At 37.0% G+C, this 24,587-nt stretch overlaps 1 protein-coding gene across 3 annotated transcripts in view; it reads left to right on the top strand.

Moving 5' to 3' along the window:
• Positions 1–24,587, top strand: part of Sntg1 (syntrophin gamma 1) — a 348,433-nt gene that overhangs the window by 262,349 nt on the left and 61,497 nt on the right. For all 3 annotated transcript variants that reach the window (XM_050163780.1, XM_050163772.1, XM_050163789.1), the window contains 2 exons: positions 7,969–8,098; positions 21,118–21,156. In XM_050163780.1, the coding sequence (XP_050019737.1) occupies positions 7,969–8,098; positions 21,118–21,156 (169 nt within the window). The remainder of the gene's footprint in view (positions 1–7,968; positions 8,099–21,117; positions 21,157–24,587) is intronic.

The following is a 24,587-nucleotide window of genomic DNA, read 5'->3' as shown; positions in this document are numbered from 1 at the left end:
GAAATAGATAGATGCCTCGGGGACCGAGGAACCTCTTTGGAAAGAAGGGACTTCTGTCTGTTTCCACCAAAGCTTCTTGACCAGCTCAGACACACAGCTGGCAGCTGCTCACTAGGTCAGTCAGGCTCCACAATGGTCCTTTGGTTGGTTTTTACCTTCTTGTGTCCTTGAGCTCAGACGTGTGACTTATGCAGCTTATAGCTTTCCAGTGTGGGAGGCATCTTCAAGGCCCTGCTAGGGATGGGTAAGACAAGGAACCTCAAGGTAACAACTATCTTGTCACCACTCAACTCCAAGGTCCCTCTATAACCAACGATCAGCCGTTCCTGGCCTCCTCTTGCTGACTGCTTGTGGTCAAGGTCTCCAGCTGAGAAAGGGGACCCCAGAAGTATGCAGCCACTTTTTCCTTGTCAGCATTTAAAATTCACTTGGGTTAATAACCATCTCTTCTCATGTACTAAATATTTTTAAACCATGGGCTACATGAGAATGTACTTAAAAATTTTGAAGGAGTTAAGAGGTTGAATTGTTGTTTTGATTTTGGCTTTCTTTTGTGATTTCATCATGGATACTTTTAAACCTGTGATATTTGTTGAAAGCAAGTTTTTCTCCAATTGTATATTATTTGGGGAAATGTCTCCCCTGTTTTTATAAAAGCACCGGCATCATCATTTTGTTGCAAAGTTCTACATATTTCAGTTTGAGCATATCCATTTATGAGGAATTTTGATCTTCAGAATTATGAATGATATTTTTTTATGAATTATAAGAAATGCATTGGCTGAGTTAGAGTCCATTTTGATGATAAATATATGTATTTCTACTTTTAGTTGTCTGAATTTGCTCTCTATATTTAATTTTAATCTATAGGATACATAAAGATTTAAAATTTCTATATCTATGCTTATTTTTTGAAAATTACACTATGTTTTCTTTGTTCAAATGTTTATCTATATGACAGGAGATTGGTATTGATGAGTAAGTGCCTGTATATTTCTCCCTTCTTTTAATAATTCCTAGTTTCTAAAAAATCTCTCCATGGTAGCATATGTTTGAAATTTTTCTTCGTTTTTTGTTTTTATTCCAAATTAAAAAAAGTAATACTGCTGGGCGGTGGTGGCACACGCCTTTAATCCCAGCACTTGGGAGGTAGAGGCAGGAGGATCTCTGTGAGTTCGAGACCAGCCTGGTCTACAAGAGCTAGTTCCAGGACAGGTTCCAAAACCACAGAGAAACCCTGTCTCAAAAAACAAAAAAAAATACTATAACTAGATTATTTAATCTAGTAATTTCTTTGAATTTAGGTAATGATATATTTTGTATTATATCTACTAGTCTGATACTTTTCTATATGAAATACTATTTTTATGATTATACCATTTCTGTTTTGAAGTGATTGTGGAGTAACATCCGGGTGGAAGAAGTGATATATAAGATTTTTTTGTACCTTTAACCATTTCTATAATACAACAGCTTTCAAAACTGTAGTGTGATTTCATAGCCAGAAAATTGGCATTGAAAGCATCTTCATTCCATTATTACTCTGTGTGAGTTTCTTACCTCTATGAGATCATTGTGGAATTTAGTTTAAGATGTATTGCACTCATTTATGCTGTGTAATGTTTGTTTAATGATGCTAAGATGTGTTTCATTCTTTTATATTGCACTTGTTTAACTCTGTGAAGTTGTGCTGCTTTGCCCATCTAAAATAACTGATTGATCTAATAAAGAGCTGAATGGACAGTAACTGTGCAGGAGAGAGGATAGGCAGGGCTTAGGCAGAGAAAGTAGAGGAATAACAAGAAGAGGAACAGGGTCAATAGAAGAAGGAAAGAAGGGTGGCAGGGGCCAGACACCCAGGCACACAGCTAGCCACAGAGTAAGAAGTAAAGAAAGGTATAGAGAATAGAGTCAGATAAAAGCCCAGAGGCTAAAGATAGATGGGATAATTTAAGTTAAGAAAAGCTGACTGGAAACAAGCCAAGCTAAGGTGGGGCATTCATAAGTAAGGATTAGCCTCCATGTATTTATTTGGGAGCTGGGTGGAGAGCTCCCAAATAACAAATAGTAAAATTTCAACAACATGGGATGATGTAGCCTGTGCATATTTCTTCATGTAAAATCACAATTGAGACCATAAACATCTCCCTCATCTACGAATCCATGGTGGTCTTTCATGATACACTTGAATACCTTTGTCCTACAGCCTTTGCTGTTTGTAAGCCTCAGCGATTACGAATCTATTCTTTATCTCTATTCTTTCATCATTTTGATGACGTTTTGTTAATGGATTCATTTTAACACGAATGCTTATTAGATTCAGCATTGCTTAGTAGAATTGGTAGCTTCCCTTTTCAACTCTTCATACCCCACTATTTTTTCCTTTTCAAAGTAGTTTAATCATTTTTTAAAAAAGTAATGACCATTTTTAAGACATTAGGTTTTATGATAACCGGTGAATAGCACAAATGGTGTGAATAGTGGCACAGAGATTTGATAGGTGGTGATTTCTTCGGAAAGCATTGGCTGGGAGTTTTGTAAGAGCCCAGTGAGTCTCTCTAGCATTGGTCTATCCGTGTCCCTTCCTAGTACAGGTTCGAGAGCTTGCCAGTTGCTTTATCCTCCCAGGGGATGTGATCCATGCCTCTTGATAATGCACATTCTAGTGGTGTTGACCAGCTTTTGATTATATTTGCCAACTAAGAATTTTACTTTGATGAAACGTCTGGTTATATCTTTAGTCCATTCTGTAATTTCTAAATTTATTATTTTTAGTGTTTACAACTGTGAGCCCTACATATGGTCAAGGACTTTTCTTTGAGTCCTTTCTCTCAATAAGCTAACTGTACTAATCTATTTTATTTTTCTTTAATTTTTAGGTAGTCATTTGTACTTCTTTATTTTCTCTATCTTAGGCTGATGCATAATGTAATACACATATCCATTTATTGTTTTAATTTGACCTGAACTTCACACTTGCATGGCTGTTTAGTGTAATATAATACATTAATTTAACTTTTTCTGGAAAAATTATATAAGTTCAGAACATTGAACATTTTGGGCTTTCCTTGTCTATTCAACATTTGGTAAAATTTTAATGATATTTATCACAGAGTTCTCAAGACATATTTTTGCTTTCATAAATCTGTCTATTTAAACATACCCTGCTTTTAGTCTATCTTTAAGCTCCTTGAATACTTTCAGAGATGTATGATGATTTAATTTCTGTGTCCTAGACTTCATCTATATAATACTCATTGTCAAGCATTTTCACGTGACTGGTCAATTTTGGCCAGAAAATACAGGCTTAATATACTGTTGGTACTTCGGAGATAAGACTGGGCATTTGGGTTTCTTTTATTTGATTTAACTGTTATGGATGAAGTAGTATTGGGGAGAAAGAAGAATGTGGAAGCAGACTAAGCCTAAAAGTTAGAAGTAGTTTGGATAGACACAGTCAGGTAGGCAGATTTGGGTCTTAGTGTGTGTGGGTATACCCACACACACTGAGACAATGGGGATGTTCTATCGGGAACTCACCAACGCCAGCTGGCCTGGGTCTGAAAAAGCCTGGGATAAAACCGGACTCGCTGAACATAGCGGACAATGAGGACTACTGATAACTCAAGAACAATGGCAATGGTTTTTTTTTTTTTTTTTGGTTTTTCGAGACAGGGTTTCTCTGTGGTTTTGGAGCCTGTCCTGGAACTAGCTCTTGTAGACCAGGCTGGTCTCGAACTCACAGAGATCCTCCTGCCTCTGCCTCCCGATTGCTGGGATTAAAGGCGTGCGCCACCACCGCCCGGCTGGCAATGGGTTTTTGATCCTACTGCACGTACTGGCTTTGTGGGAGCCTAGGCAGTTTGGATGCTCACCTTACTAGACCTGGATGGAGGTGGGTGGTCCTTGGACTTCCCACAGGGCAGGGAACCCTGATTGCTCTTTGGGCTGATGAGGGAGGGGGACTTGATTGGGGGAGAGGGAGGAAAATGGGAGGCGGTGGCGGGGAAGAGACAGAAATCTTCAATAAATAAATTAAAAAAAAAAGATTTGGGTCTTAGCTGGGTGTACAGGACGTGATTCCTGTTCCAAGGGGGGAATGTGGGAGCAGATGAGACTTTATGGAAAGGTTGGGTAAGACATAGGGGAATCTGTTGTGTTGTGGGTAAATAGGAGGATATGGGCCCAAGCATAGAGTGAAGGGAGAGGAGACTAGTTTTGGCTGCAGCACAGGTTGTGAGAACCTGGTCTAAATTTTGTAGATTACGGAAAATGTGTGGATGAAGAGGTCAGAACGTCACATCTTTAGACGCTGGAGGAGGACTTGGGAAGTCTGGGTATTGGGTTGGTGAATTTCAAGGGTAGAACATTATAATTGATATGTATTCCTATAAGGGTCAGCAAACTTTTTTCTTTTAATAGAAAAGCTGAAAGAAGAGTCCCAAAGTCTAATCAGGGCTGGAGGACAATGAGCCTGCTGCCAGTGACTTGAGAACAATTGTTAATTGAGAGCTAGAGCTCTCATTTTGTTTCTTTCTTTCCTTTGCAATTACTCCAGATTAACTAATTGTCCAATCTAGGCATGTATGGAATAATTTGCAAGCTCTTATAGATGAGTTCTTATTATAAACAGATCCAGCAACCATTCTTTCTCGAAATACACTGTGCCTTTTGCACCCCTAGGTTTGTTTTGGATTTCTTATTTCTGTGTAAAATTTAGGCTTTCCCTTGCTTTTCCCACCATAGATGTTCTGTTTTTTAGGTCAAAAACCCTGGAGGAATATTGGTTCTGTTGTCTCTTACTGTTCATTTTTAATCATAGAGCTATTGAACTGCATCCATTTGTCCAAGTGTCCTAATCCATCTGTGTACCTTAGAAGATTTTCCCAGTCATATTACTTTCCCTAATAATAGGCTGACCCACACTGCTTATCTACCCTTGATAACCAGACAAATGCTTACCATGGATCTGTGCTAGCTTTTCATTGCCAGGAAGTCCCACAGAGCCTTTACCAATTTTCTATGCCTATTCTGTATCCAGTATCCTGCTCATAGTGACAGTAATCAAGTCACAATAATTTTGTATACTTCAGCCTCTGAAATTCTTGTTTCTGATGCACAAATATAATTGTTTATCTTATTTCTCTTAACCAAACCCTCACAAAGTAAGACTTATGACTTAGAATCAATTATTGATAAAAATAAGAGTAATTGACTTCAATAATTTAAAATGTATGTATTTACATTCATTACACTGAGTATAAAAAACTTGTGTTAATATCTAGGTCTGATGTATAAAGTATTAGTTTTTCAGATTTATTCTATCAGGGACTACATAAGATATAAGATTACATAAATTTTAGAACTGAGCAGCTAAAAATTCTGAGTTGTTGTCCTCTTATTGTAGTTTATAAAGAAAAAGTCACGGCAAACACAGAGTGGATAAAAGTATACATTGCTACATTCAAATTTGATCTCATTTTCCATGGATGATTGTGCTTCTGTCAGGACATTTAAAAAATTATTAGCGTGTATGTTTGTTTAACCTGCATGTATGTCTGTGCAACAAGTAGATATTTAGTCGTCCTGAAATTCAGAAGAGGATGTCTGTCTCCAGGGACTGCTGTTTACAGCATCCATGTGGGTGGTGAGAATAGAATTTAGGTCTGAATGAGGAGTCTTTGCTTTTAATTGCTGAGCCATCTCTCCAGCCTTAGGTCTGGATATTGTAAACACCTTACTCACTGTGGAGTATTGGAATTAGAGCTCAGGGCTAGAGAGGTGGCTCCACCATTAAAGGCTAGACTGTCAACTAAATACATGAACTAAACTTAATGTATAGTTGAATTTTGGATATACTTTTTTTAATGAAGCATGTTTTTATCATAAGACGTTTAAAATCACTTTATTACTAATAAACATCTATTTTAAGAGCAAGTCAGTGATGCATGTTTGAGCACTTGTCTGTCTTCGGTTGGAAGTGTCAGGTATGAGAAATACCACCACTAAAACTGTTAACAGTGTGAATACACAGTGATTTGGAAAACAAACCTATCAGGCATCAAGTTTTCCTTTAGAGACTGGATCTGGTCTAAAGAAAAATTAAATAGACAGAGGCCTGCTCATGACTCTGGGTCAGATATATACTTTCTGGGTTTTCCTTTGTGTCAGGGAACACCTAATAATATCCTCAAATGCTCAGATGTAAACTGATCGAGCCAGTAAAGGGGTATATTTGGAGAGAATATTTAAATATTGATAAGTATTGGAAACCCAGTATGGGGTTGGGTAACAGCTGTTAAACTGGAAAATCTATCAGTGATGTGGGAAGTCCTTCTGTATATGCATTGCTTTTATTGGTTAATGAATGAACAAAGAAGCTGTTTGGGCTTACAGCAGGGCAGAATAGAGCTAGGCTGGGAAAGCTAAACTGAATGCTGGGAGAAAGTAGGTGGAGTCAGGGAGAGACACTATGTAGCCACCAAAGGAGAAACACACCTGCAGGAGTTTGCTGGAACCTTGCTAGTAGGTCACAATCTTGCAGTGAATCACAAATGGGTTAATTTAAGATATAAGAGCTAAGCCAGGCAGTGGTGGCGCACGCCTTTAATCCCAGCACTCTGGAGGCAGAGGCAGGTGGATCTCTGTGAGTTCGAGGCCAGCCTGGTCTACAAGAGCTAGTTCCAGGACAGGAACCAAAAACTACGGAGAAACCCTGTCTCGAAAAATCAAAATATATATATATGAGCCAGCTAGAAATACACTTAAGCTATTGAAATTAATATAGTATCTGTGTGATTATTTCTGATCTGGGTGGTCAGGAAACAAGCGAGCAGCCTCCATTTATGTGGATGCATTTGGTCCATCTTGGCAAAGGTGGAAGAGATTATAGGACTTTAATTTGGGAGCAGGAATTTAGTTTGGGAACTTAGCAAAAGTTGGTCTGGGGGTGACAGAGGCGGGATCGAAGGGAGCCTGGCTTTCCATAGCCAAGTTGTCTCTGGAAAGACTCAACTCTACCTGGGCTCAGCGCAAGATAAGTATTGGATCCCCAGTAGTGTTTTTTTTTTTTTTTCTTCTGATGGAGTAAGTCAGTTCAGGCTGAATTGAAAGTCCAAGTTTAATTAACAAAGCACCTCTGATGATCTCAGAGAAACAGAGGGGGTGAAATCACCTGATAGCTATAGGGAATAGAGCTTCATTACTCTGTAGGCACAATCTTGAGCAGCTACTGGGGAGGAGATTTGTGAGGAGCCATATTTGGAATGGAAGGAGTGGGGCCAAGTCCCCAATTGGTCATCTGGGTGGTGTTTGGAATGGGGCATAAGCTGAAGATTCCCCCATAATACATGAAGCTGGTATTCTATTTTGAATGCTCAGCTGTGGAAACTTTGTATGGCACCATCATTGGTGGATTTAAATATGCCTTGTAAATTTCTAAAGTGCACCATGTTACACAACAGATGAGTGTTCAGGATCAGAGCCTTTGGGGGCTTCTATTCATGCTGTGGTTTCTTGTATTCCTGACCACTAACTCTATATCCAAAGAACACTCAAGAAATTAGCATGAGTTTTACAGTGTAATGTTTAATGTTTGTTTATGTTTGCAATCTTTTCACTGTAAGTCAGGAAATATAATGACACATGTCAGAAGATCAGAGAAAGAATCATAGACTGCATGTGTGGCCAAAGGAAAAAGATGCCCCTGAGTCGAGGCTGTTCAATTCTACATACTTTGTCCACATTTACCTGAATTTAAGAATGTTATCTAACTATTTGAAATTGCATAATATCTTGATCTTTTTGTTGATTTATTTAAAAACAGATATAAGCATAAAAATAATCAAATTTGACTCTGGAAGTTGTTTGTTCAGTTGTATGAAGAAGGAACTCTTCTAGGTACAGAACTGAGTTCCAAACAGCTAACTAACGAGGTGTTTGGTCTCTTCTGCTCTGATGCAACTTTAGGCAGAACGCTTTCCAAGTTGTTGCTGTGGATGGAGTCTGCAGTGGAATTATTCAGTGCCTGTCTACTGAAGACTGCATGGATTGGCTCCAAGCAATAGCAGCTAATATTTCAAGCCTCACAAAGCATAATGTAAGTACTGATTCAAGGAATAATTATACAGCCAGAAAGACTTTCAGTAGTCCCAGGAGCAAGTCTTCCAGCATTCATAGGGTTATTTGGTGGCATTTAACTTTGCCTAATCTGCCTAGAGACATAATAAGAATGAGCCTCCTTCTACTTCGTCGGAACACTTCTGAAACACAAGAGAATAATCTCAGCTCACCATGAGAACCCAGACACGTGAGAAAGCACTCACTGTTTTCCTTTGCCAAAGGAAATAAGCAACTGTGTTAAATAAACATGAAACAGAATTTGTCATGGAAGGAGTATGTTTACCTAAGAGCGATAGGATCCTGAATTTAAAGGAACTGTTATTGATATGTCTTCAGTGACTTCAGAACGGCTGCTGAAAATATGGGAATGAGGAGGTTCAGGAGAAAGTTGTTAACGAGGATATTGAAAGTCGACCTTAGAATCCTTCAGGCACAATGCTACTGAGTGGATGCCATTATGGGATGCAGGAATTTGTGCAGGACAGCCAGGTCTCTGTCATTACATATAGCTTCCCTCTTAATCTGTCTTTCTAAATCCCTTTCTTCTCCCTCAATTCCTGTGTGGTTTTGTGGTCATCAGGTCTTTGTTATCATTACATTGAAATACTTCATCCTTTCTCGGTATTAATTTTAGAAATGTAGCCCTCCAAAAGTTTGAAAATTATAAACAAGTGAGAAGTAGAGAGCTCAGTCTATAAAATTCTTTCTGAGTAAAGAGGAGGACTTGGGTTTGATCCCCAAATCTCTTATGAAGAAATCTAGTGCCCTACACATTTTAATCAGCACTGGGGAGACAGAAACAGTGAAACCACTGGCATTCCCTAGTCAGGAAGCCTCGACAGCTTGCCAAGGTTTGACAAGTTGATATTCTGGAGAGAGAGACGCTATTGATGAGTAATGGATGGAGACCAGCTTCAGGTGGGTGGGTTGGGGGGAGTTCACATCCCAAATAGGATGTGTGGAGGTGGTGAAGAGAAAAAGGAGACTGACACAATCTGAGAGTGAATCAGTGAATCAGGATGGCTACCAACATGTCTATTAAAAATATACCTTTTATACTATATAGTTGCACATAGGATTAAATGGGTAAGAAGCGGCATATGAGCTGGGGTGTGACTTCAGATCAGGGGTTGAGGAATCTAGTATTGACCGTGATGAGTTAATAGGCACCAGTCACGTGTTAGTGGAAGGCCCAAAAGTTCCTCTGCTAGGGACATAAGGGTGTCTTCCTTTTGAGCAAGCAGGAACTTTCCTCAAACCCCCGAGGAAATGGAGGTCCTTATCCAAATGCCTGCCCTTGGGAAAAAGGACTTCTGGGGACCAGACACTCCACTGCAATTTAAGAGTAATTTTCATTCCCTAAGGGGCATGATGCACCATTTGTGCTGAGCTGTTCCCTAATTGTGTACTCTTGTGTCTTAGTCTTACTATATGGTCCAGTTCTTATATGCTCCCAAAAGGGAAGGTCCTATGTTTTATTCTTTCCTCATTATGTGGTACCATTCTGATCTCTCAGCACTTGTTAAATGACTCAGGTTCTAGACCTGGATCGTCAGTGTTTCATCCTTGGGATCAGGTGTGTCTGGTAAATCTCTTAACTTTCCCGTTCTTGAGGCAATTTAGGAGGGTACCGTGTTTTTCTGGCTCTGCACTGGCAGGGATTTTTTTTTTCAAAAATAAAATTTGGTTTTAAGGAGGCTGCAATATTTACATTTCCAACTTTCAAACCCCTCACAAAATTTCCCAAAATAAAAGGCATAAGAGAAAGCTCATAACACATAGTGAGAATCATTAAAAATGAAAGTTAAAAGGTGCTGAAGAAGCGTGATCCGCAATGTTAAAATGCTGGAAATTTGCCAAGCAGCAATGATCGCCATGAGTTCCATGCCAAGTAACATCTGAAGCTGCTCTCTAGTATAGTGAAATTTTATTTAGGTTTTATAAATAAAGCTTTGAAGACCAGAAGGTAGAACTAAGCCACTAGAGGCCAGGCAGTAGTGCCACAGAACTTTAATCCCAGGATTTGGAAGACAGAGGCAGATGGATCTCTGTGAGTTCACGGCTACGCTGGGCTACACAAGATCATTGCAGAAACAGATCCACATGGCAGATGCTACAGGAACTAGCTCTGTTTCAGTCTGAGGATTCCTTAGAGTTAAGAGCTCTCTAGTGGCTTGGCTCCTTTGCTTTTCTGATCTTCAGGTTGAACCCCAATATCTGTCTCTGGGTTTCTATTATTCAAGCTACACTCTAATATATATATTGAACAAACAGGCTTGTGCACAGACACACACACACACCCAGTAGTGTCACATTGTTAAATGTGATAGCTTTATTCCATTTTTGAAAAATAAAAATACTTTGGCCACCTATTCCTTTACCTCTGTTTCTTTCTGTGTCCACAGTTGTTTCATAACTTACTGGAATATTTGTGAAATCCTCAGGGAAACTCAGAACTTTGAAATCATCAGTTAGGCAAAATATTTAAATCTTAACAACTGATGAAGTCACAACTCTGTCTTAAAGTAAATGCCCTTGTCAGCTAGAATAACAATGCGGATTTGCTTTGGACTCAAGAAAGATCTTAGTATATATATATATTGTATCCTTCTTTAAAATCATGCAAGGCAAGCTCTTATAGCCAGTATTTGATGTGTGCTGCTTTTTGAAACTTCTGGGGGTGAGATCACACATGAAGTTGAGCTCCACTGTGGTGCTAATACAGACAGAGGAAGATATAGCTCTGCATGAATGGAACCCATCAGCCTGGCCAAAGCACTTTCGGCTTGAGCAAGAGTGAAGCTCTGCTTCCTGCCAGCCCATCCTGATAAACCCGAAGTGATGAAGATTGCAGTTCTACCCCACTTGTGCTTGGGATCCAATGGCTTTATGAAAATGTGACTATGTCTCACGGCAGCAATGGTGAGAATGCCTTACTTAGGAGGCCGGGTTCTGTATGTGTTCTTTTAAAAGAGCAGAATGCTAGGCTTTAAATATTTCTTTCTCACAGCTACATCTGGATTGTCAGTGCCCTATATCCTAGGAAGGATCTTAGAATATCTGTTCCTTGCAAGAAATGTTTAGTTGGAAGGACACCAGTCACCTGACAACACTTGAAAACCTCGTGTGAAGATGGAGAGAAAGTGAAGGTGCAGAGTCCTTTGGCATCAAGGAGCCCAACGAAGCAGATGCCAGCTTCATGGCACAATTTCCACGATGAGACCTTTTCACAATGGCGCGTAGGAAACAGACACCACCTCTGAACTCTTAGTCGTTTCCTTTCTGAAGCTCTGATAAAAATAACTTGACTACAAGAAACTTGAGAATTTATTTGATTTAATAATCCATCAACAAGGGAAGTCGGAGCAGGAAGTCAAGCAGGAGCTTTATACATACTTCTTCTAACAAGGCTGCAGCCACTCCAACAGAGCCACTCCCTTTGAGATTATGGGACCAGTTAAACCCATTTAAACTACCATAATCATACAACTTCCAAGGAAGTAGTGGGAGGCAATATCAATACTCAAATACCAGGAATTTTCTTTAAACCAATCATGGGTTTTCCAAGAAAGAAATCAACAAGAGTAGACTTACTCACAATAGTCTCAGAAAAGAAGTACCTAGGGATAGCTAAGGAGAATAAAGACTTCTATGGTAAAATCTGTCAAGCTCTAGGAAAACAATGAAGATGGTAATTGGATGTGGAAAAGAATCCAAAGAAATAAAGAAAGAGAGAAAGAAAGAAGGAAGGAAGGAAATTAGGAACAAAAGCTGATAAAAATATAAAGAGATCTTAAGCACTAATTGGTAAGTTGAATACTGGTACTGTCAGTATAGAAATCAAAATGAGTGAAAGTCATATAATTTAATTTCTCAAAAAACTAAAAAATAGAACTGCACTATGATTTGGATATATTCTATCCCCGGGAGCATACCATCATATAACTTACGAATGCGTGTCTGCATACCACAGAACAGATAAACGTGTACACCATGTTAATTGCCTCATTCTTTTACCTGGTATATAGAACCAGCCTAATTTCCAAGTCAAATATGCCCAGTAGCAGATGAAGAGGTACAGATAATTTGTGTATAGACACTGGAGTTTTATTCAGCCATAAAAAGAAGAAAATGTCTTACCAATACTGAAGCCTTTGGCAGCTCCACATTAGGCTTCAGTATACTCAATATAAACCTTAGTTTTATAGCTTTTATCTATTTATATTCATTCTGTTAACTTTTTCTTTGAATTGGTAGTTACTCAGATATGTAGAGGAAATTATTACATTTTGTAATCTCAATCCTCCCTATAAACCATCAGATACTGCTCCCTGCCCTGTTGAAGGTCATTCTCTACCTCTTTTGTCCATCTCACTGTCTCTGTACATAGGTGCTACTCAGAACCTGAGTATTAGTCATACACCTAATTTTTATTATTCTCAACTCAAATATTTTATAATTTTTATTTTCATAATTTATGGAGACTTTCATGTGTGAGTCCTGCATTTCATCTCTCCCTCCTTCTCTTTTCTACTCTTCTGATGTCCATCCACACACTTCCAAATTTAGTGTCCCATGTTAATTATTGTTTTTACACACACACACATATGTAAATACAACTTGTTGAATTCATTTAGTGTTGATCATTTATATGCATTTAAGGCTGACACCTTGAGGTTGTATAGTCAATCAGGGAGAGAATACTGATTCTTTCTCTTTCATGTTGCTGTTAATTGCATGTATCTCTTCGTCTAGGTGTAAGACCTTGTGAGATTCATCCATGTTCTGACATATTTTCTAAGTCTGTGATGCCATTATAACAAAAACTCCCAAAGACATAATAGTTGAAGTTTTAATTTTATTCTCTAATATTCATTATTATGAAAACATGACCCTAAATTAATCTTTATAAAAACAAAACTAAGTATCTTATACTTAAACTAATTTTGAAAAAGAAACCTTGGTTCTACCAATGGTTACACTAGTTGCTACCCTCAATAAAACAAGCTGCTCACTAAAAATTCATCTGAAGACCAGTGTTGAAGACAGAAATAAAGTTGACCTTGCCTTCCTTACTAGGAAATAATGATGTTAAATAAGGTACTGTATGTATGCGATAAATGCCACAGTCACAAGGTATTGCTTTGAAAAGTTTACACTTATAAGAAGCTAATATTTGTCTCATATCTTGAGTTGAATGTTACACAGAAAAGAATTCAAATATAGTTGTTGGTATATCTAGTAAACATTCACAGGTATTAAAAGTAAAAATTTTGCTAGGGAGTATTATTTTAAACAGTGTTGCATTTTTTTTTTCTGCTGCTCTTGTTAACAATTCAAAGTGTGTTTGACAAAATAAAATTAACCTGCACATAGGATGATGAGTTGCAGGTAACTGACAGAAAGCTGGTAAGAAGGAAACATGTGGAGGATGGGTTTTTTAAGTGGGAGTGGAGAGAAGGACATGGGGGTTTTTTGGAAGATGCCAGAATAGGGAGAAAGTTAGCTACTTTCTACTCAGCCTCTCTGAGTGAGCAGAATTCCATCTAAAACCTTAAATTGTGAGTTCTTTTGATTTAGATAACCTTTGCCATGGTAGTTGTAACAAAGTCAGTGCCTGAGGGAACAGCATCCCTTCAGGCTGTGACTCTTATAGCAAAGTTTGCTTAAGGAGAAGACACTGTAGATAATAATAATAATAATAATAATAATAATAATAATAATAACCACAATTTTTTTCATTATTTAGTTTGTTCCTATATACTGAGATATTTCACAAAGTTTAGATTGGAAAGAAGAAATTGTAGTAATGTCAAGTCAAATTTCACAGACAACAGTCGAGAAATGACAACAAAGTTGACAGCTTGTTCATGTGAGATCTGATACAAGTGACACCTTGAATTCGTGAATTTCTCTTAAAATCTGTAATCCCTGTTTCTGTGTGAGAAAGCCCCACACAGATCCCAACTCATGAGCATTATGGAATTATTGGATACACAACTTGTAGGGACTTTAAAATCCCTCCATGAACAAAACCATCTTGAAATTTGCTAACTAGTGTGGCAACAGAAGTCTGAGATTCGTCTGATTGGAGTTGGCAATGTTGGATGTCAGATGTGAATGCATTGTAGCTTCATGACCCCCTTATCCACCAAACTGAACAACTGCTGCTTTTATAGAAGTGTGTGTGTGTGTGTGTGTGTGTGTGTGTGCTTTGTGGAAAAGCATGAGAGTTGGTATCATTAAATTGATTTAAATCACAGCTTCACAATCTTTATGTGAATCTGAACTCCTTAAAGAAACTGAGAAAAATCACTGAAATAAATTTGAAGTAGTGACTAAACTATCAAGAAGCTGCAGGTCTGTATCCAAGTTCCTTCTTATGTGAAATAAATGAGGAGGCGGATAACATATAGACCCATCCTTCAGGTAGTAACAGCACTCAGTTCTTCCAAGTAATTCTTTCTTTCTGCATTTCTGAAATTATCCTAATGCAGGTCTTCTGAGAAAGCAGTCTGGTGTTGTTGTTTAACCACCACCAGGAAAGGGGATCATCTCTCTTATTCTAGATTCAAACATAAGTGTCCCATGCGAGTCATTTATTGTAAAGACATCTCACTTTAAACTGTGTGAAACATGATTGTAAACATGCATATGTGAGTTTAAAATACACATATGCAGTGAGTACACAGGATGATCTGTATTTAAAGTGAGAGAAATGTATTGACTGAAAAGAACTTTTTGTCTTTCTGTCTGACAAAAATTCAGGATTATAGTTGCTTCTGAGTGTCTCAATGTTTCTGGAATGCCTTCAAGAACTTGTCTTGCATTGCATTGACCAGTGCTACACACACACACACACACACACACACACACACACACACACACACACGTATAAATAGAACCTGCTGAGTCCATTTTGTTGTTTGTGTGTATGTAGGATTTCAAGACTGGTTTCTCTGTGGGAGAAACTAATTCTCCTTCCCCCATCAACCAATAGTTCCTTCACTTCTTCATCTAGGATTAAGATCCGATTGAATTTTCCCCATTCCACACTAACATGTCTGATTAAGTCTTGTTTATGTAGCCATTTCTAGGAGATGCTGTTTCACAGCAGACTTTCTGGTATTCTTGCTCCTATCTTCTTTCTTTTCCCAATTCCATTATGTTTTTTAAGCCACAGATGCAGGCTATGGGTTAGATGTATTCATTGGGCTTAAATCACTGATCTTTGTGTTGTGTACAAATGTGCTATAATTCGATGGTCTCCATTTGCTGTAAAGAGATGATTCTTTGATGAGGATTGTCAGTTACATCTGTGAGTATAAAGATAAAATGTATTGAATAACTATGCTGGTCTCACAAAGTGGTATTATAGGTTCTATCCTAAGATCTACAACCTTAATAGCCTCAGAATGGTAGGTTGGTTTCTAGTACCAAGCTTAATGTTCTTTTTGTTAAGATCACTGTGAGTCCAATTAGTATTTTGTTATAGACATGTAAGTGCTCCTTCTAATACCTTTATACAAGTCTTGTCTTACTGGTTGTTATTATGGTTCATAGGTGTTGCAGCTGGGTAGGTCTGTTTAATTGCTTCCATCCCTTGGCAGCTCGCATAATATATTCTGGAACAATAAAAGTTACATCATAGGATTGAAGTTTTCATGTTGAACCTCTCTTTTTCTGTCTAAATAGAAAGAAATGTTTTAATTTTAATATAGTAAAATTACATATAACAAAACAGGTATGAAATAAGAATCTACCTTAATTTTTATCATAACTAAGTAAAACTCCATCAAAGATCCCAGAAGGATATATTACCTAAGTAAACAGAAAGTACATTGTAAGCAACTTCTAAAATTCTAGAATTGACAGAGACATCTCGCTACCTGGACAGTCGCCCAAAGTTCTTCTGTATCCAATCTTCTGCTCACAGGCCCATAGTATCTAACAGACCTTTCCACAAAGCAGGAAATTTCAAGGACAGTTCTCCCTATATTGGCAGTTTGTCAGTCACATTTCTGTGTACTGAAGAAAGACTAGCAGACTCTTTCATGAAACAGGAACCCTTAAGAATTGTCTCACCTATAGATAACTTCAACAGCCATTTCTCTGTGTGTCCTCATTGTCCAGTTCATACAGCATAGCATCAAACAGTCCAGGCAAGAGCAGTTTCTTGCCCAAATGGCTAGCAAACTACCTAAGGAACTCTTCGATGCCCGTATTCCTCTTGAAGTAGACTGGTGCTGCCAGGAGCAGATGTGTCTCATTGTCATGACTAAATACTCCTTGTAGATCAGGTCCATCTTTCTACTGAAAGACCATTCAGTTCCATGCATTGATCTCACTTCTATATGAAGTTTCAAAATTCAATGATGAGTGAATTAGAATACATCCAACATTTTCTTTCTGTGTGCATCTATTCCTTTAGCTGTGGTTTGCTGCACTTTCACTATGGGATACTGGGGCAACTAGGAGAATTCTGGGAAGAGGAAAGTTAGAGAAGCAGTCACCAGCCATACACAGAGGAAGCAAAAATGAGAATTCTTTACTTATAAAAGGTACCAAGCCATGTGGCTAGACACAGACAAGAATTATGGGTTAATTTAAGTTGTAAGAGCCAGTCCATAACATACCTAAGATAATGGGCCAAACAGTTTATAATAAATATAAGCCTCTGTGTGATTTTTGGGACCAAACAGCTGCAGAACTGGGGAGGAAAGAAATTTCTGTCTAAAGTATGGTTTCCCTTAGCTCTGTGGATTAATAGTTTTATCTATTTGGTAAGTCATCAGTAACATCCTGCCTTCCCATTAGTTCTCATTTTCTTGCAGGATCTTTATTAATTATATGTACTCTAAAAATTTTGATAGCTTTGGTGTTTATTTATATTTAATATTTGAATTCATTTTTATCTGATCTTTGCATATAAAAGGGATGACCCAAATTCATTCTCCAGTTTTTGATATACACAAATGAACTCAGCAATTTTCCTGAGGACAGTTGCTTCATGGTTTTCAGAGAATGTGCTAGACTATCTTCCATCCATCCTCATGTTCAGTAGTGGGTTCATATCCAGTGGTTTTGATAATCTTTGTAGCAAATTTAAAATCATTGTCCGAGATACTTCTGGAAAGGTAAAATGAAGATCAGTTTCACTTATAATATCACCAATAATTAGAGGATAGCTTATCAAAAAGAAAAAAAATAAAATTTAAACTGTCAAACATCATTGAAAGAACATAAAGAAGATATAAATAAATTCTCCATTAAATTTCTTGTGTGATTGTGACCATTTAAGTTTCCCTGTGAATTCAAGGACATTTTTCTTTTGTGTTTTTTTTTTCCCAATGCAGAGGATAATAGTCAATAAACACCACACAAAGATTGACTTTGGACTACAGACTGCTCAGGACAATTCTAAGTTGGTTGTCTTAGATGGTCCACCTTCCTATACCACTCTAGTCAGAACTTCTTATAAGAAGCAATACCCATTACTCAGAGATTGGCTACAAGTGTTACAGCTTGTCATCATGAAACTTAACCATTGTTTTGTTTTTTTACTGCATCCAGTAGAGATACCCTCATCCATCCCAGTCAGCTGGAAGTAATTCTAAGAACACAACACACTCTCTCCCAACATGTGGGATGGATGGTTTCTGTTTTTTTTTTTTCAGGGTTATGAATAAATGTCATCTGTTAGGGGTTGGTTATAAGTTGTTATAGTGTTGGAGGATAAAAAATAAAGGCTAGACTCTGGAATATCATTTGGAATAAAAAAAGAGAGATAGATAGGATAGGATAATAAGGTAGATAATTTTATCTACTTGTAAACTAAAATACCAGCTAATTGTTTTAGATAATTTGCATTGGTATGGGTTCTTGTATATTGATACAAATGTAAAATTTTTCTTCAATTCCTATTTAAGATAATTTGTAAATTGACACAAATTCAAACTTATATTTGTTATACTTTATATATCTTCCTACTTCTTTTCAAAATGTTTTTGTATATTGACACAAATGTAAAATTATTTCTGTCACACTGTTTGTGTGTTTCGACTTATGTTTAGTATATTTTGTAAATTGGTACAAATTGAAACTATTTTTGTCATGTTGCACTATGCATTTCTACCTCGAATTAAGAAGTTTTGTATATGTAACAACCTCAAGGCCATTGTCTTTATACTGTACATCTGCTTAGAAATTGTTTATTTTTATAGTGTGAAACTTTAGTCTTTAAATTCTATAGGTTGTTAAGAACTACAGATTAATAGTCACTTATATTTCTCATACTTATATTAGTTCCACAAAGATGTAGTCTATATAAATATGTAATCATTTAAATGTTTTGACAGCTTATGATTCTACTGATGTGAGAAATGACTTCTTCTGGCAGCACCTATCTACTCCAGAGAGAATGATGGGTACTGAAGACAGTCCATAAGGAGCTTGTGTTCTTCTTGGAAAAACTGGCATATAGCCAAAGTTGGTTGCCACAAATTGAAGAGAGACTTTGTGTGACTGTCTAGGCAGCCAGCTGTTTCTGTCATTTTTTGCATCATTGGGAAGCCGTTTGCTTGTACTTCCTGCTTACTCAAACAATATTATCTTCCTTCTCAGGTCTTTGATGGGGTTGAAGACTAGATAGATACAGTCTCAACTCCCTCATGTCTTAGCTAAGGATTTATTACACACAAGACAGACTCTTTAGGATAGGACAGCTACGGAGTTGTCTTTGTAATTTGCCAATTACCTATGGCCTGGACATTTAGAGAGTGTTTGTTTCCTGATTTTGCTCTTGTTGATTGTAGTTTTATTTTTGTTTACGCTATTACCTTTCCTTTTCCTGCACAATATTTTATCGTTGTTCTTATTGTATATAGTTTTATGTTAAGATTAGAACCTTCTTAGAAAAGGAGGGGAAGTGTAGTGGGAATTTGATTTGTTTTGGCCAATGATATTTGGGATGACTAGAACTCTGGGCACAGTTTTCTCTGATACATGACTGAGGTCGGGAGTCTCTCTCTCTCTCTCTCATTTGGATGTGGAAGGCTTCCTGATGCATGATTCAGTGACATGGTCCAAAGCTTTACTTGTTGAAAGAAGAGGCAATGGTATTGCTTTCCTTCCCAGACATCTGTGGGTTGTTCACTTTAATATAATGTTCTCCGTGTGTGTTCATATGTGTATGTGTAAAAGTGTGCATTTATGCATGCATGCATGTATGTGTGTGTGTGTGTTTGGAGCTAGGCTTATTTGAATAATGTATCCATGTCATGTGTGCATGTGCGTGTGCGTGTGCGTGTGCGTGTGTGTGTGTGTGTGTGTGTGTGTGTGTTTGGGACTAGTTTTATGTAAGGTTCCAAGTCCTGGGATATAGCAAGCTGCCTGTCCTCAGCATATACTATACAACCATTGCTTCCTGTATTGTAATACCTGTATACATGGCCAACACTCTTTTCCAAATAATATTTCTCAGAGTATTTTTCAGACTTAGTCAAGTTATGAATCTTTATAGTGCACTATTAAGGATAAAAAGCTCCACATGAAGCCGAGAAGCCAGGCGGTGGTGGCGCACGCCTTAAATCCCAGCACTCGGAAAGCAGAGGCAGGTGAATCTCTTTGAGTCTGAAGCCAGCTTGACCTGCAAGAGCTAGTTCCAGGACAGGTTCCAAAGCTATAGAGAAACCCTGTCTCGAAAATCCAAATAAATATATTAGTCCATTTCTATAATTATTTCAAAAATGAAATAATTCAAGCAATTGTTTTACTGATTTTCAAAGAGATTTCTGGTGGATTAGTATGTGATGTTTAGCAGTCAAATCTGTTTGTTTTTTCAACTTGTAAATATTGTGGAGAAAGAAATAGGAAGTTGGGAATGTGTAACAGATACCGTAGTGTGTGAGGTGAGGATACTGGGTGCAGGCTAACATTGTAATCATGAAAGGACAAGGTTTCTTTATAAACTGCAAAACTTGCTCAAAATATATTTATTTTTAAATCTTCTTTCAGTTTTACATTTTAAAGAATTATACCTAGAAAGTCAATTTGTACTATTAGAAGAGATTTTGATAATTTTTATAACTTTGTGCATACAGGTATCTAACTGCATATTTCATGTTTACTAGATAATTAAAGGGAGTTTAAAAAGAAAAGAAAACAGATCAATTGCATAAGTTATCATATAAATAATCTACATTTAAATCTGGTCTAAATTCATGCCCTATAAACCTGGTATTGAAATTTCTCCATAAATATGATGTGGAATAATGGATTTAATTAGTCATTATTGTTTCATAAATTTGTCACCTATGATTATGTATTTTAATTTGCTTTTTCAAGTTTGTTTCCATGAATTTCTTCAGAGGAGATGTTTCTGGAGATTATACATTCTTACACAATAAAATTCATTAAATTTTTGAAAGTAAAAATTACTTTTTATTTAGATGCTGACTGAAAATACATGTATTAAACTATATCTGCTATGTTCTCAATATTAAACTTAAATTGTTGTTCTGTGATTTCATAGTATGATGTTAAATAGTAAGTCTACTTTCTTTAGATTCGTGGCAGATGCTCTTTTATATCACATGGAAGTAAGATTCATTACTCACAAATGAACAATTACTACTCACTTTTCAAAATCTTTATATATGAAATTGTACATGACCTCCCATTAAAATGGGTTTATGTATAACAATTTTAGTATGCTGAGGTTTCTTTTTACTATAGGATAACCCACTCTCAGACATGTTTTGAGACAGGTTCTAACTATGTATCCTTAGCTGCACTGGAACTCATTGTACAAAGTAGAATAGCCTTTGCTTCCCAGAGATTAGCTTGCCTCTGCCTGACAAATACTGGTTTTGAAGGTGTGTACCACCATGCCTGGATCATATAATATAACTCCTAAAATTAGATAATCAGATATATTTAGGAACTACTTTTTATACTTTTGTTGTCACTGATTTATTGATTAATTTATCATTGCAGATCAAAAAAATCAACAGAAATTTCCCTGTAAACCAGCAGGTAAGATCAAGCAATACTTGAAACACTGAATCATACTTCTCTTTATAATGTCTATTATAGAAGGTAATCTTGGTGCCATCTGATTCTTATATAAAAATAATTGGTACTATAAGCTATCTTTACAGAAAATTCATGTTGGATTAATTTATGACTTTAATATATTTTCTTCACTGAATATATGCAAAGTATGTTTTAAATATATGCAGTCTAAGATAAAAGCCACCATTATCAAACTACTTATACTGATTTGTGTAAAAGTCTGAGGATCTAGTCATAGTATTTCTATAAGGTAGTTTTAGTATATCTTAAGTTAAAAATTGTTTTATGTGTTTTGCCTATGTATATATGGTTGTTCATGGAGTACCTTCAGAGACCAGAAGTGGGTGTCAAGGTCTTAGAACTGGATGTTCAGATGGGTATGAGTGCCACATGGATGTTGGGAACTAAACCCTGGTCTTCTGGAAGAGCAACAGCTTTTTACTTCTGAACTTTCTTTCTAATGTCTAGTATATCTTAATTTTTAAATGGTCTCAGTACATAATATGCTGACATACTACCAGACGAGTATAACTCAATGTGTAGAATGAAAATAATATATGATTGATGCAACAGGTTAATAAGCTCATTACTCTTAATATCAACTTTTATTTATAGCTATCATTCATACTCTAAGCATGCATCACTCTTAATATGTTAAAAGGTTTTGACAATATTTTACTTGCAAAACTTGTAGAAAATCACTTTTCTGATATACAACATTTATATAAAAAGACAATTATTTTCTAAGTTTATTTTGAATATTATATTTACTTAAATAAATACCCTTATTATCATTAGAATTGCTGCATCTTAAACATGATTTGTTATATGGACAGCAGCATTTTTTTTTTTAGTGTAGACTATGCCATTATTCTGGACAAGACTAGCTCATAAAGTTGTTCTTGAAGTAAATAGCATGAAATAGCTCATCTGGAACATTCTGTGTTTCCACAAAGATCTGATATACATCTGTCACTCATGTTCACCTACACAGATGGCCATCTATGAGCATATTTAATAATGAACACATTCAGAAGGTGAAACAATGCTAAGTTTAGTAATTCTCGAATGCAATTTGAGACACTTGATATTATTGAAAATACAAAAGCGTGGAGTCTTAGGTCACTAACTGCAATGATACTGAGTTTAGTCCCTGTGTGGTACTGTCCTCTTGAGAAATTCATTCTGGAAGGCATCAGAGCCAACTTTAGAAGAAATATTAGTAATTCCATAGGACTGTGTTAGGGGTAGGGACATAAATAAGAAAGTGTTTGAATATAAAGAAGCAGGCAATATTAGGTAAATCTTTGTTGCTGTAACTCAGATAAATATGGAAATTTGTAAGTTTTGCATATCTTGAAAAAATAAAAATGATAACTCTTTCTTTGATGTGTGAATGGCTTTAAGACATCCCCAGCCTTCCTCTTTCTAGCTTCAGCATGTGAGTCATGTGTCTGTGTAAGGTATAGAAAGAGATTTACTTAGTTAGTAATTTTAAGCATCCCATTGATTTAGCCTCTTTTGAGAGTATCCTTGTTTACATGATACGGTAATAGATGATGTCATGTCAGCCACAGGTTTACAAATGAGAACTAGATTAGCCTTGCTTTTCTATTAACAACTCTGGAAGAACTAATTAGTACCTAAGGAGGACTACATCAATTACTCTTGAGGACATAGTCTCCAATGACTTAATTACTTCCCTTAGATTCCATTCCTAAAAGAATCCTCTGAACTCTCAAAAAGCTCTTTTGCATAATGCCTAGGGAACAGAAATATGCCAATTTACTTCAAGGTAGAATTCACATTTTTTTTTATGTTTTCCATTCAAAAATTTACACTCCCCTCCTCCCATTTCCTCATGCTCTCCTACTCTTCCTACTCCCTCCCCCTCCCTTCTTAAAAGAGGGCAGGGAACCCAGCCCTGTGGGAAGTCCAAGGCCTTCCCCCCTCTACTTCCAGGCCTAGGAAGCTTTGCATCCAAATAGACTTCCTTGCTCATCTTCTCTCTCCTTCTGCTCTTCAACTGGACTTTTTTTTTTTTAATATTACTAATTTTGGGGTCCGAGAGTGAGCAACAATGGAGACAGATCACCATAATTTATGAACCCATACACAAACCTTATTTAGGAAAAGAGAAAATAAAAAATCACCATGAGACACAAAGGCTTACCAGGCCCTGGGACCACCGCTAGAGGTCGGCTTTTGAAAGTGTGGCAACCTGGGCAGTTTTTGAGTTCCCCTTTTATAATAAGAAAAAAGCATTAGGCATGGATAAAAGAATTTTTATACTCTTGGGGTAAAACTTGGATGCAAATTGCTCTTACAATTTTCATCACCAAGATGTCTGGCTAAACTCATGTTTGCATTTGTCTGTTGTTCCTTTCTTGCACCTCTAATGGTGTTAACAAAAATTTTGCACTTCCCTGGCATTTCACAACAGGGAGCAATATGGAATCATGCAAACCAAGAGTTGTTAGTTTATGCTGGCTTGTTGTTGCTGCCTGTGTGCAGTCTGCATTTCCCAGGGAGGGAGCAGGGGGCGAAAAGAAGCTAAGTCAACAGCACAGACTCAGGGAGGTTCCAATACAGAAGCTCTTTAATGAAAACAGGTTGGGGATTTTTACAGGATTAGGGAAAGTTAGCTGCTGCAGGAACATTTCTGGTTGGTCTTTTGGAAAATGGTGGTTGCTGCTGGTGTGCTGTGATTGGCTAGGAGTGCGCATTTATTAATTACCTAATTTTGGTTCCCTGACAGGTTATCTTGGCCAATATTTGCTTACTCATTGTGAGTTTGCATGTGCTTGCTTGTGCTTACACTATTGCCCTGCCTCAAAGAATCTCATACAAAGTGACAGGGGGTCATCTAAAAGTTTGCCATTGTAAATGCTAATCATTGGTCTCCAACAGAGCCTAGCTTTTAAATCAAAGGAACCCATTGTTAAAAGTTAATTCCGAGTGGCTGCCTAGGGCTGGTGACTGTCACCTCATCTTTCTTTTAAGCTACAAATGTATATTTCTGTATCTCTACATTTCTATCCCTGCATCCTTAGTCTCAAAATTTTTATTTCTGGATCCTTTATTAATAATACTGATCTTTTATTTCAGACTTTAGCATCTAAAATCTTTAAAACATCACAAAGAATTTCCCAAGATTGTGTAAAATAAGAGATAATGGTTTTCTCCTTATTACACTTCATCATATAAAGGAACAGTTTCAGAAAAAGGATCGGTGTGTTCTTTTACCTTTATCTTTATGCAGTTAGGAATCCGGCTTGTATATGGTGACAGTGGGAAGGTTAAACTTTATACTCACTCTAAAGAAAATATAGGGTTTTTTTCCCTCAGGCAAATGTGAGTAGCCATGACAGAAACAAGGACTGAGAGTACTT

Source organism: Alexandromys fortis, unplaced genomic scaffold (assembly GCF_014885135.2).
Source record: "Alexandromys fortis isolate MF-2015 unplaced genomic scaffold, M_Fortis_MF-2015_v1.1 scaffold_18, whole genome shotgun sequence".
NCBI classification, from domain to species: domain Eukaryota; kingdom Metazoa; phylum Chordata; class Mammalia; order Rodentia; family Cricetidae; genus Alexandromys; species Alexandromys fortis.
This window is presented reverse-complemented; position numbering and strand designations above follow the sequence as displayed.